General features: G+C 42.1%; 1 protein-coding gene across 1 annotated transcript in view; it reads left to right on the top strand.

The window, feature by feature from the left end:
- The window catches only part of lamc3 (laminin, gamma 3), a 98,357-nt gene that overhangs the window by 31,575 nt on the left and 54,112 nt on the right, over positions 1 to 12,670 (top strand). The window contains exons 5-6 of the mRNA XM_076757239.1: positions 9,155 to 9,343; positions 10,380 to 10,497. Of these exons, the coding sequence (XP_076613354.1) occupies positions 9,155 to 9,343; positions 10,380 to 10,497 (307 nt within the window). The remainder of the gene's footprint in view (positions 1 to 9,154; positions 9,344 to 10,379; positions 10,498 to 12,670) is intronic.

The following is a 12,670-nucleotide window of genomic DNA, read 5'->3' as shown; positions in this document are numbered from 1 at the left end:
TTATTGCAGCGATCTTTGCTATTGTTGTCGTGTGAATAGTAGCAGCAGGTGGTAAATGGAAGCTTTGGGGGGGCTTTTTTTTTGTGAACATGCTCTGTGTTTTTATTTGTAATTTCACCATCGGTCCAGATTGTTTATCAAGACTTGATATTGAAATGCTGGTTTTGTTCCCTTGCTGTTTGGTTTGTGGTCTTAAAATAGGTGTGGAGAAATGTGCGTTATATGTATGGATCGGGGGGGGGGGGGGGCAACAGAGATGTCGTTCTCATTAAGATTCTCCCCCTCTGAGACTGGAATCATTTACAGGCCGAGCAGGTCCCTGTGGGTCTTCATAATTTCCTTTGTTTGTTTGATGTAGTCACCAGCTTCGCCTGAGGCTGTTCCAGTAGGTGGACTCTTGAAATCCTTTCTTGGCACTGATTTAAGGTTGACGGCTGCGGTTGGGTGACTGTGATCACCGTCATTGTCGTTGATGATCAGTGTGATCATCTTGAATATCAATAGTACGGTTCATAATACTGTAGATGTATCAGATACTTATCATCCAACCCTCTGAAATATGTTGGATATAGAAGTTGTACTCCTTTCCTTTAGTCCTCATGTTGGTCTTCCTGCATGCTCTGCCTGTTTTCTACCCTCTGCCTGCATTCTCACAGTGACATCAATGTACTGCATTTATAAAGCATTTTCTGGTCTTACTGAACACTCGAAGTGCTTTACAGCACGAGTCAGTATTCACCCACTCACATACATTCATACGCTGGTGGCAGGGGACACCATGCAGGGTGCCACCTGCTCTTCAAGAGCGACAACCGTTCACGCATGCACCCGCAGAGCATCGGGAGCAATTTGGAAACCAAGGACACTTCAACATGCAGACTGCAGGGGCCGGGGATTGAACCATCGACCTTCTAATTAGCAGATGACCGCCGTACTTCCTGAGCCACAGCTGCCTAGCCGCCAAAGAATGCGTCAAGAGCAGTGTGATATAAATATGAAATTTCCTGTTTCCCTCCCAAAGTGTAAATTGGCACCTGTCAACGTCTTCCACTTAATTTCGTGCTGAGTCCTTTCCGCATCAGCTGTCACATGCTTACATCCACACAATATGTAATACAGTTGCATTCCAAGTAGTGTATAGTAAGGTGTAGTGTAAAACTGAACAACCTGCAGGCCACAAGAGGTCAGGACAGGAAGTGCACTGTGAAGGATAAGGGCTTCAGCTACGAGTACGGCTAATCGTCCGACTATCCCAATACTTCAATATGTGTGCAATTTGATGCTACAGTTTCTTTTTTGCTGGCTTTTTTAACACTAGACCATGGGAAAAGTTGAATCCATGCACATGTAGAGGCTGCATATTGTGAGTCATAGTTCCAAAAACAATATACATCACATCAGTCAGTCTTTGTGAGTTTTACTTCAGCATCATCGTTGCTATATTGCATTTGAAGGTGGTAAATGAAATACTTTTTGAAGTAAACTGCTGTTCTGCTCATCTAGCTAGTGCCATAAGACAAAAATAAAATTAACAGAGCCCCTGAAAACTAAGCGAATCCATTTTTTTCCCACCACTATTGTTGTGTATAATCAATGACACAAATGCTTAATGGGCAGCTTTTATACCTTAGCAGACAAAGCATTTTGCAATTTGCCTCTCATTCACCTAGTCACCAAGGGAACCACCAGTCCTATGACTAGTGAACAACCCGCTGGACACCCTGTGCCACGGCTAACCTTTTCTATCTTTTTATGTGAACATATAACAGATATTTTGGCGAATGACATAACTGACTGTCTCTTGGACTCTCTATAATATACAGCAGTAACTGCAGGGAGTTGTGTTTGGTAGAGGAAAGTGAGGCAGTGGATAAAAGCATAAAAAACATCACTTCTAACATATATAGGCTGAGGCTTCCATTGTACTCTATAAAAAGGCCAAGTCGAAGGTATACATAAGCATGTAATGACTCAGTATGACTAAGAAGTGGTGCAGTAAGAGCAGCAGCTAATGATCAAACTCAGCAAACTCTTCACTACTTTTCACTCTGTCCACACACAGCAGTGAAGCTGCTGCCTCTGAATGGAGAAATCTTGTGGTACAGTGAAAGTATCTGAATGCACCGAACCACTGAAAGCTGTAGCTAGTAGGTGACATACTGTTTGTCAGTTTTGGATCCATTGAATTGACGCCTGTCAATGCATCTGATGTGTCTGTCCCTTTACTGTTGTGCACAATCTACAGTATGGACCAAGTGTGACAGAGCTGAGGTTTGTCATTAAATGGTCACTTGAGTTAGATGAGGTCAATATCGCTCTCATGTCTGAATATTGAGCTAGAGCCAGCAGCCGGTTAGCTTTACCATGCAAGCTTTCAGTATTCATGCTAAGCTAACTGTCCCGTGGCTCTAGCTTCATATTTAGCATATAGACATGAGCATGGTATCAATCTTTTCATTTAACTATAGGCAATAAAGCAAATATTTCCAAAAATGTCAAACTATTCCAAAAATGAATTGAATATAAATCACTCTTATGACTCACTGCTATATTAAAACTAAAAAAAAATGGAAGATTAAAACCTATATATATTATATGTCACAGTTTGTATGTGTCACTGCAGACTCTCATTACACACTCCTTTGGCAGCGCAGAGGCAGTGCAGAGGAGATAAGAAGAATCATAACATTTTAAGGGTTAAGCAATCTAGAGACTTGAGCACTGCTCTGGTCTGGTAAACAATGCTGATGCACAATGAACAATGCTGCTTTTTTGCAAGGCCTCTTATCAGAATTTCTCATCGTTGCCTAAGCATAAAGGTAACAGGCTGAGTGGTGTGTGGGTTAGGTAGAGGTCTGATTTGTTTCTAACAGTACACTAAAGGTCGTACAGATATGCATGAAGCATGATCCCTCATGAACTGGTTTCTTATCGCTGCTGGTGTTCTCCTCTGTTGGCTAGTCCGACGTCTCATTCGTCCAGCAAATTAGATGTAAAAATGAGAAATTACTGTGCCTGTAGGGGTTGTGCTCCCTCTCTGCAATGCATTCTGCAACAATACAAAGGAATTATTCATATAAAGGGCAAAAGACAATAGGATAGTGAATTGCATCGTGCACGTGAGGTGAGGGCTGAACCTCCTTTAGTCTCCCAAAACCATGCCTTGCTGCTGAAAGACAGCTGATTCACTGTGCACTGACTTTCATAATTAGAAAAAAATCAGTCGAGCGTTTGTCACTGACCTTTTTTTCTTTTCTTTTTTTTATGTATTCTTTTCATGTATGACTTTGTGTCATTTGGTGGAAAGTTCAGAAAGTTGCATCACAGTAGCCGATTTCTGGTGTTTTGGGGGCTTTTTTTTTTTTTTTTGTAAATACGGAGCAAAGACTATCTTTGATCCAACATCTTACAACACTCAGATTGATGCTGATTGGAGTTAACCACCACCATTTTGATCATCAAAAGGATGATGCCAATAATAAGTTTGAAACCAACCTTGATATTACCACTTCTGGACCATACTGCAATGAGAGTTTATTCTAAGGGCCTGAGTGCTGTTAAAACTGGAGAACATGGCTGTCACCGTATGTCCAGGCTAATCTCTATGAGACAAAGCCCCAAAGAGCAATATATGAGAGCAACATCCATGCATACCCCATGTATGCATGGATGTTATAAATTGAGTCTGTGGAAGCCCTCAGCAGGAGTCTGAAGCACTGCAGGACCAGCGTTAGGTTAGTGCCCTGACCCATAGTCCCTGAAGACACTGGGCCATGTCTTTTTCCACAGACAATGCAGAAAGCTTTTTCTGTGGTGGACATGTTCACTTATATTAACATTGTACAGCATCTGTACAGACGAGTGAGCCACATATCCAGTTTATGATGGGGCCTTTCTTGGCTTTTGGTTTGCTGACTCACTGTGCCCATTTGTACCAGACTGCTGTCACAGCTTGTCACCAACTACACCAACCCCATCTCCGAGAAATGACATTACGAACACCAAAAATGGTACGAGAGAAATGTAATTGCTTCCTGCATTATGTCCTTTGGCAACAGTATTTCGAGTGGAGGAAGTGGCACCTTTTTGTGCCACACAGGAGCAGGTCTGCGTGGATGGAGGGCATACAAGGCACAGGACTTTGATGTGCTTCAAAAGTCACTTCAGTGACTTTTTCTATATTTAACCCAGACTACAATATTTCCCTCACCTTAGCCAAGTGCTGCAGGTGCCTAAACACAGCCGTGAAAACTTTTAATCATGCTTTAGTTGCTACAAGCAGATATTGTACTGCAAAGAACTGATATTGTTGGAATAACGAATGAAATACAGCATCAGTGAACATTTCGCTGCTGCATTCGGCATGAACATTTTGCATCTTGGCAGTTATGTTCATTTAAAATGTTTCCTTATGTTAAATTTTTTTTAAAAAGCATGATTCCAGTGGCATTATGTTTCTCTCCAAATGTATTTGCTGTTGCAGTTTAGCAGGATATAAACATAATTTCTAGGAGACAGGGTTGTTAACACAACAACAGGGAATAAAACTGCAGTTCCATTCAGCTCACGCTAAAACCATACCAGACCTTGTGTAAAGCTGCGTGCTTAAGTCACATCTCAGTTTCTTTTCTTTACTTGTTCACCAAAGCATATAATAAGACTACAAAAACATAATTCAGACAAAAAGAATTCATAAGGCTGTAGGTCACCACCAAAACCCTGCAGTGTTATTTTCTAAAGCAGGGATCGGCAACCTTTTTGATATTAAGGGCCATTTTTTAATTTTCTTGTTGATCAATGTGCCATATCAACATTAAGTTTAATTATAGCATCAGATCAAACTTTAATCTCCAGTGCATCTGTAAAATATTCCATCCGCATCGGCGACGTGCACAGCAGCATTTTTAAAAAACCTTTTTTCTCCCATAAACAGGACATTGTAATTATATATGAGAGCACTATACAAGAAGGCTGCCATCCCTATGACAACATCCACATCTGAGCTGAAATCATTAAACCCACCAACCTTCCACCAATCTTCTTCATCAGCAATAAACTTAACAAATAGCTGTGCCCCCCCCACCCCCACCCCCACCCCGTGGTTACAAATTAGATGCACACTTCCCATTTCAGCATACTGCTTTCAATGACATTCACTCATTTACAGTCTTGCAATGGCAGCAAATGCCAAGAAGGGAGAATTAAGTGTACAAACAGAAATATTGTGAATTCTGCCATCCTAATGAAAACATCCACATCTGAAATGAAAACAGGACAAAGAGCTCCTGTTTGCAAAGCCTTGTCTGCTGCACACTAACTTTTTCTGCCATTTCTTCAATGCATTGTTCAACATCTCTGGCCGACATGAAAAGATCTTTTATTCTTGATTTCCTTGTGTGTTTACTCAGTAGGTGACTGAACAAAACCTCCTTAATATATTCTCCGTCAGTGAATGGCTTTCCACGTTTGACAATGCACTGAGCAATGCGATAGCTTGCTTCAGTAGCATGATTTTTAACCATGGTAAAGACTTTGAGGGTGTTTGCTTGCTTCTCATACCTGGGCATGACATGTTTGATGGATTCTGCCTTGTGCCTCATCCTTGAAAGGTTTTTGTTTGGTGTCAAGTGGCGTTTAAGACCCTCACCACATCCCTCTGCAACACAAAACCCCCTTCTACTGTCCATGAGGGCTGGAATGCCCAAACCTTAACTTAAGTCCTTCTTAGCTCATGGGCCTCAAAGCATCTGCCCAGCCTGCTCTGGCAACCCATTCTGCAAATAAGGAAATGGGAGCTAGCCAATCAGAGGCAGGGGACAGCAGGTCTTGGCAGAATATGAACTGCCAGTGGCTGTGAATGAGGTAATTTGGCATGAGAGAGACTCTTCAACTTTTCCAAAAAACTCTCTTGCACACTTATTGCTGGTGTGCCATTGGTTAAGCTACCATGCCCCAATGGTGGCACACATGCTTAAGGTTGCAAACCCCTCTAAAGTGTTTCTTTGCAGTCCTGTAGACCTCTCATCCAGAAATGTGTGAGGCGAAGAGTTTGATGAAGTGGTTCCATCAGACACAGGAAGGACTCCTTTGTGAACTATTGTGTTCATACTGAGTGTAGAGCCAAGTCTGCCTTTTACTTGTACGGAGCCTCCACAGTGGCATTGATGCACAGGCTCATGGTCCCCGAGACAGAATTGGAAAAAAAAAAAAAAAAAGCATACAGGAGCGGTGGTTGTGGGCGGGCAGACCTAAATGTGGTCAAGATGGTCAAACTGTGAAAAGCTGTGTAGAGGTCTTTGTGTTAAACCTGCTGAAAAACAACTTCAAGTGATTTGCTCTGCCATCCTGTATGTGTGCACAGCTTGTAGCAATCTTCATCCCACGAACATCACCTTTAAGCTGTTCTGCTACACTCACTGTTCACTCCTTCACCTAGATGGAAACAGTGCTGCAACATTTAGCACCCTTATTACAATGTTTTTTTAATTATTTTATGACTTTTCATTAAAGATAGGAAGGTGGAGGTTGACAGGGCCAGTATAGTATCACCATTTTGAAGGTAGTTAATGTACATTTTACTGAGTAAAAAAAAAAAAAAGAACAGTTAGTGAAATGGAGCAGCAAGTAATTAAAACATTAACAAATATACTTTTGAACTTGCTAAGAGGGATGGGAAGCCAGATGTTCAGTTTGCCCTGAAGCTCATTACAGGATGGAGAACCATAATTAAACAACCTAATTTCCCTCTTTGGTTCACACATGAAGTAACTTTTGTAATGACTTATTGATAGACCTGATGATAAACTGATCGCAACCTTACTGTAATAATAATAATAATGATATTAAACTTTATTCATACACCATTTTTCAAAACATAATGTGCTTTACATCGTTGAATAAAGATTTCAGGACAGCAGTGAGGCAAAAATAATAGTTAAATTAAAGTTGCACATGATGAACATACCAACAATGGCATAAGATTGTTATCAGTAATGATAGAATTAAAACAAAAAAGACTTACTGGAAATAAAACAGTGTGCTAGCATTGTTAAAAAGCTCTTTTGAGGACAGTCTGGGAGAATCAAACGTTCTCCCAGTTTAACATACATCACGGATAATGTCACATTTTATGAGATGCTGTCAGAGTCAATATGAATTCAGGAAATGCTACAGGAAATGCAACAGAGGCTCAGGCTGTTGTTGACAGCGCTGCCACCTGGCTATCTGCTAGCCTGACCAGCAGTGGCAGCACCACTAGCTTGTACACTAAAGAGAGTGGATGGGAGCTGACAAGTAGAGCCGGCTGGACGCATTTGTGCTCTACTTGTCCACCAGTGCCAATCAGAACTGAGTCACGCTGCAGCGTCTTTCTATGTGGAGTGTCAGTTTTTGTCAGATTCTGTTGCCCCCGTGAGCAGAGGGATTGCAGATGTGATAACAAGGGACTCAGCGTTTGACAAAAGATACAAGTTGTGTTCAAAAGGCCACTGCCGGCAGCGCAAAGGCGACGGGTTCCTACAGCGTCTTCATTCCCATCAGAAGCACAATTTAACAATGGATGCTTAAAGGTGCACCGGTCATTTTTTTTTTTATCTTAATAACGGGTCAGATTTTCATGTGCAATGAGAAAAGAATAGCTCGGAGGGATATTATTGGAAGCTTTACTGATATGATCAATGTAATACATCAGTGTAACACTACATGCGTTAATATACACGGGAGGCGCATAAAATCTAAATACAGTCGTGTGTAGTGAGAGACGTCAGTCTATAAATCAATGTGGCGGGCAGTGCTGATAATGTGATGGCGTGCCACACATAGATTGATGTCAAGGAGACCCTGCCTTTAAAAATCTCTCTCCAACACTCTAAAGTGGACACAGGACGTCAGGAGGGACTGCGAGCCGAGGTCCTTATCTAAAAAGTGACAGTGACGTGACTTGAAACAGTAAGAAAGGAGTTGACTGGGAATGATTTAATGCTCAGCCAGTGTCCATCTTATGGAAATCTCCATCCATCAGGGAGGGAGACGAAGCCCATTGTTTCCTCAGTGTAGTTGCTAAAGCAGTCTACTGTAAAATACCTTGTGCACAAGATAGGCCGACCACTTTCCTCAAAGTGAATGAATTCTGCCCAGTGACCATGGTATTTTGAGGAAACTAAACAAGGTTTGAGGTGGCCGACGCCCAAAGACACCAGGACGTAACATGCTGTTGCTACCTAGCTAATGAATCTTAGCTCTGTGCCAACATATGTGAAGATTAATTGGTGGGTGGATCATGATATTGGTTGAAATTGGTGAGTTCAAGCTTACATAAGTATATTATATTGTTAAATAGGTGCACAATATGTGAGTTACAATGGTTAAAAAGGCAGTTTTCATTCCATCTCGACTTTGATGCAGGTTTAATTGGTAATGTTGACCAGCTTGACAAAATAATTTGTGACAGATATGACAGGAGTCTTTTGATGAGCGTGGCCTTTTTGATGACTGGGTGAACCTTCATTTACTCATACTAATTCCATGAAGGTAACGTTAATTAGAGAAATCTTTCAACTTTATCACCTCTAATCCCAAGTTTGTGCCATCTTAGGTTTCGAAGCAACTGGTGATCATTTTTTATCTTTGAAATACGGTGAACACTGCTGAGACTCCTTATTAACAGGAAGGAATAATCATATGGTTATTGCCAGCACCACAGAGAGCTTGATTCATAATAAAATGGGCAATTTCACCTAAATCCCCCCTCAGGGCAACTGGTAAACTAAAGAGGGATTTGATGTGAGGGGTATGAGAGCTGTGATGGTGTGTTATCAGTTGAGTAATTTGCTCTTGTATAAACATGAATTACTGTTATCTAAGTGCCCCCTGACAGCCGATTGGCTCCTCATTAGGCCTGTGTGAAATGAGATTAGCAACGAGCCTCTAAATTATGATCCAATCCCAGAACACATAATCTCTCACACATGTATCCCTCCTCTGTCTCTTTGCTCCATCTATTTCTGTCTTCTCTCTTCTTACCTTGTTGCCTCCTCTGCCTGTTTCTTCCCCTGTGGCCACTGTTTCCTCATTCTTCACATCTCGCCTCACTTGACCCCTTGCTCTCTCTGTCTTTTTTTTTTTTTTTTTTTGCATTCTTCCCCCTCGCTCGCAGAGTGTAACTGCAGTGGGAGGTCAGACGACTGCGTGTTTGACATGGAGCAGTACCGGAGCACTGGCAGTGGGGGGCGCTGTGTGAGCTGCAGAGACAACACTGATGGGCCCCATTGTGAGCGCTGCAGAGAGAACCACCACAGGAAATCTGCTGAAGAGCCCTGCCTACCCTGCAACTGCAATATTAATGGTGAACTGCAGATACGAAACCCTTAATTGATTTGATAATAAGTTAAAAATCCTAATTATAATCCATGCCAATACCATTACTCACGACTTTTGTTTTCTCTAGCATGAGAAAATTTAATTATGGTTGAACTGGATTGCTGCATTGGCACAATACGGCACCGTGAGCAAGATTCAGCTCCAGACAGAAAGGACTCAAAGGATTAATTGTTGCAAATTTTTACGGCCAAATGTTTTTAAATCATTAATAACACCACATTAATATTTACTCTTACCTATCGACCACTCAGACCTTGCCTGAGAGTTGAATCTTTTCTGATTCATAATTTATGCAGTCTTGTTCATCTCATGTCTTGCACATCTCAGATTTATCCTCGCCCCAGCTTCCCAAATGACCTTTAAAAGAAATCTATGACGTTACTCAGCTGTTGTAAATCGATGCAGCTGACTCACTGAACGTTATCAATGAAGAGACTCGGCGGTCATTAACAGTCTAATTTTAGGTGGAGGGATATTAAATGTTTGGGCTCTTAATTACGCCATCATCAGGGCAAAGCGAGAGAACCAGAGGGAGAAATGAACAACTACATCAGCTATCTTTCCCTCTGTGTTTCCTGAATACCGTGCGGTGATTGCACAGGGCTGTTGGAGTCCATTACATTGATAAAAGGTTATAGCAGACTCCATCAGGCTTCTTTTTCTCTCATGTCCACAATGTCCCAGCTGGTCTTTTTTCTCCATTAACTAAAGCTACAGTATGTCAGCTACAGTGCGGTAAGCTTATCTGCTGCTCTTCCGAGCTCATCCTGGGGGTTTTTGAACAGGAATTCAGTAACAGATACTCAGTTACCCCCGTTATGACAAATCATTGATGATATATTGATCTATTTCATGTAATTTGCCAGTAGCATTGCTGTTTTTTTTGCCATCACTTTCTTGGAAATACTCCTACCTTTTCTCTTCATCCTCCTCCTCCTCTGTCCACCCTTTACATTCTCTCTTTTTTGCTTCTTGCACGATCCATCTGCTGTCCTCCCCAGGTTCACTGAGTCTGCAGTGCGATGGAGAGGGAAGGTGTGTGTGTCGAGTTGGCGTGACAGGGGAGAAGTGTGACACGTGTCAGGCTGGATTTCACTCGCTTGGCCCTGGTGGCTGCAGGTGAGCAACATGAATGGTCAAAAACAAGACAAGACTCCCAAAAACGAAGCAAATACTGAAAGGAAAGACCCCTAACTCAAGAAACAGGCCTTTAAAAGAGAGAAGGGGTTAAAAGAAGTAAGCAGGTACAAAACAGACGCAGACTTAATAAATCTTCCCTGTTTTGCATTTATACCATCTAACCTCCCCAAGCCTGAATTTATCAAACTACAAAGCAGCCGTAAACAAGAGGATTCTCATTTCTCTATGTGACACCACTGTGAATTAGTGACCTTCTTATCAGCGAGCACCACATTGTGCCAAATACAGTATCAAACTGCTAACAACCGTTCTAACAGGCAAGGCAACCCAAATCGCTCTAGTTTTCCCACATGGAAACATGAACTGGGGAAGTCAAGATTTCAAGAAATGTTTCAGTCAGACTCAGAGCGGGACATTTCAGGGTCATTTCATCTCTAGAAGTCCTGCATGTCACCGTCTTCTGCCTCTTTCGGTCTATTCACACATATTTGCTGAGCTGTTTAATTAACATTATTAATTCCTTACTAAATTTAATGTCCATTTGTAACGTTTTATCTGACAAGACGATGGTGATGTTTATCACTAACTTTGGTGAAACAACTCAGTTTTGGATTGCACAATGAATTGTTTTCAGTTCAGTTCTATTGCAGTCTGCAAGTACATGTGGACCACAAACTGACAGTAAATGGTTGGTAAAGAGCGGTACGTGTTGATTATAACCAAACCTTACACTGTATACCCGCAGCGTTAAGCTGCTGCTCTGCTCATTCATATATTAACGCTGGTTCACTCACTGTGTGTGATGTGAGAGGGGTTGCTTGCAGTAAAAAACCTACAGAGAATTATCGCCCAACTCTGCAGCTCCTCCGCAGCATTTTTCAGCTCATTGTTTGGGTTTTAACAGCTCCTCTTCTGCTTTGATTCATTCCACCACCCTCATGTGCATTGTTCTCAGATGCACTGCTTTCAGTGAAAGCGCTCGGATCAATCCACCAAATGTCAGAGTTAGCAGCTAGCTGGTGAACATACTTGAACATTCAGCCGCGAGTGAGCCAGATATTTCTCTAAGAGCTGGTGGAGGTGAAAATGGCGCTCGGCGGCAGTGAATATTGGACATTCAGTAAGATGGCTGAAACAAGGCTGCACATGAATGCTAATGTAGCACATCAGGTGGATGTCTAAACACGGAGCTGTTTGCTAACAAGTTTTCCACATCAACTTTACAAGGAGAGTGATAGTATGTCAGTGCTGCGTTTACAAGTTGTTGTCTGTGTTTCAGAAGTTAATCATTTTCTTTGCTACTTTCAAACACACCACGTGATGTCACTGGAATATACCAAGTATGGAGGGGACGTAAATTAGGTTAAGTATGTGTCACTTGTGTTGATTGTGTTCTGTGTATGTGTGGTTGCAGTTTTATCGTTTATGGTGAAGTATATGAAGCGGTTCTACTTTTGAGAATTAATAACTTTATCACTTCCCTGCTGTCAGGAGAGGTGCTGTAGTCACCTGCATCGTGCGTGGTGCAGGCCAGATTGGTGCTATTTAAGCAGCTGCTTTTAGGTTGTTGTGTGGTTGGATGTCAGAGTGTAGCTGTGTGCATGTGAGGAAGTTGCATTACGATGAGTTTTTCCAGTTAAGCCAAGTCAGCTGTTCTTTTTTTGGATTTTTTTTGGTTCCACATGTCTCACTTGGCCACTCACTTCATTTCTCCAGCCTCCTCTGGTCAGGCTTCCCCACATTCCCACTGCCTTTAAGTGGCCCAAAAGGTCAGCTATTGCAGGATTACAAAAACAAAATCCTAATTTGATGACAACACAATGTTTGTTTTCTTCTTCAATACAATGTGAAAAAATGGAAACTGTCCAGCGTTATGGTGACCCCAGCCCAGAAAACCTCCTCACCGCTGCACATGGTCGGTGTTTCGGCCGGTCAGCCAGTCATCGTGACCGAGAGAAAACGACCTGGTGTTTGAAGAATCAAGCCAGAGACCATGTGGTCTCCTCCGTCTGTTACCATGGTGACAGGATCCGGCCTCGCTGCCTTCAGAAAACTTCAGAGAACAGCTTTAGCTGCAGCCAACCCCAAGGAGAAACTTCCCTGCTTTCCTCCAAAGACAGTTGAAGGCATAATGCTTAATAGAATCAAGTCA

This window comes from Chaetodon auriga, chromosome 19, assembly GCF_051107435.1.
Source record: "Chaetodon auriga isolate fChaAug3 chromosome 19, fChaAug3.hap1, whole genome shotgun sequence".
Classification (NCBI taxonomy): domain Eukaryota; kingdom Metazoa; phylum Chordata; class Actinopteri; order Chaetodontiformes; family Chaetodontidae; genus Chaetodon; species Chaetodon auriga.
This window is presented reverse-complemented; position numbering and strand designations above follow the sequence as displayed.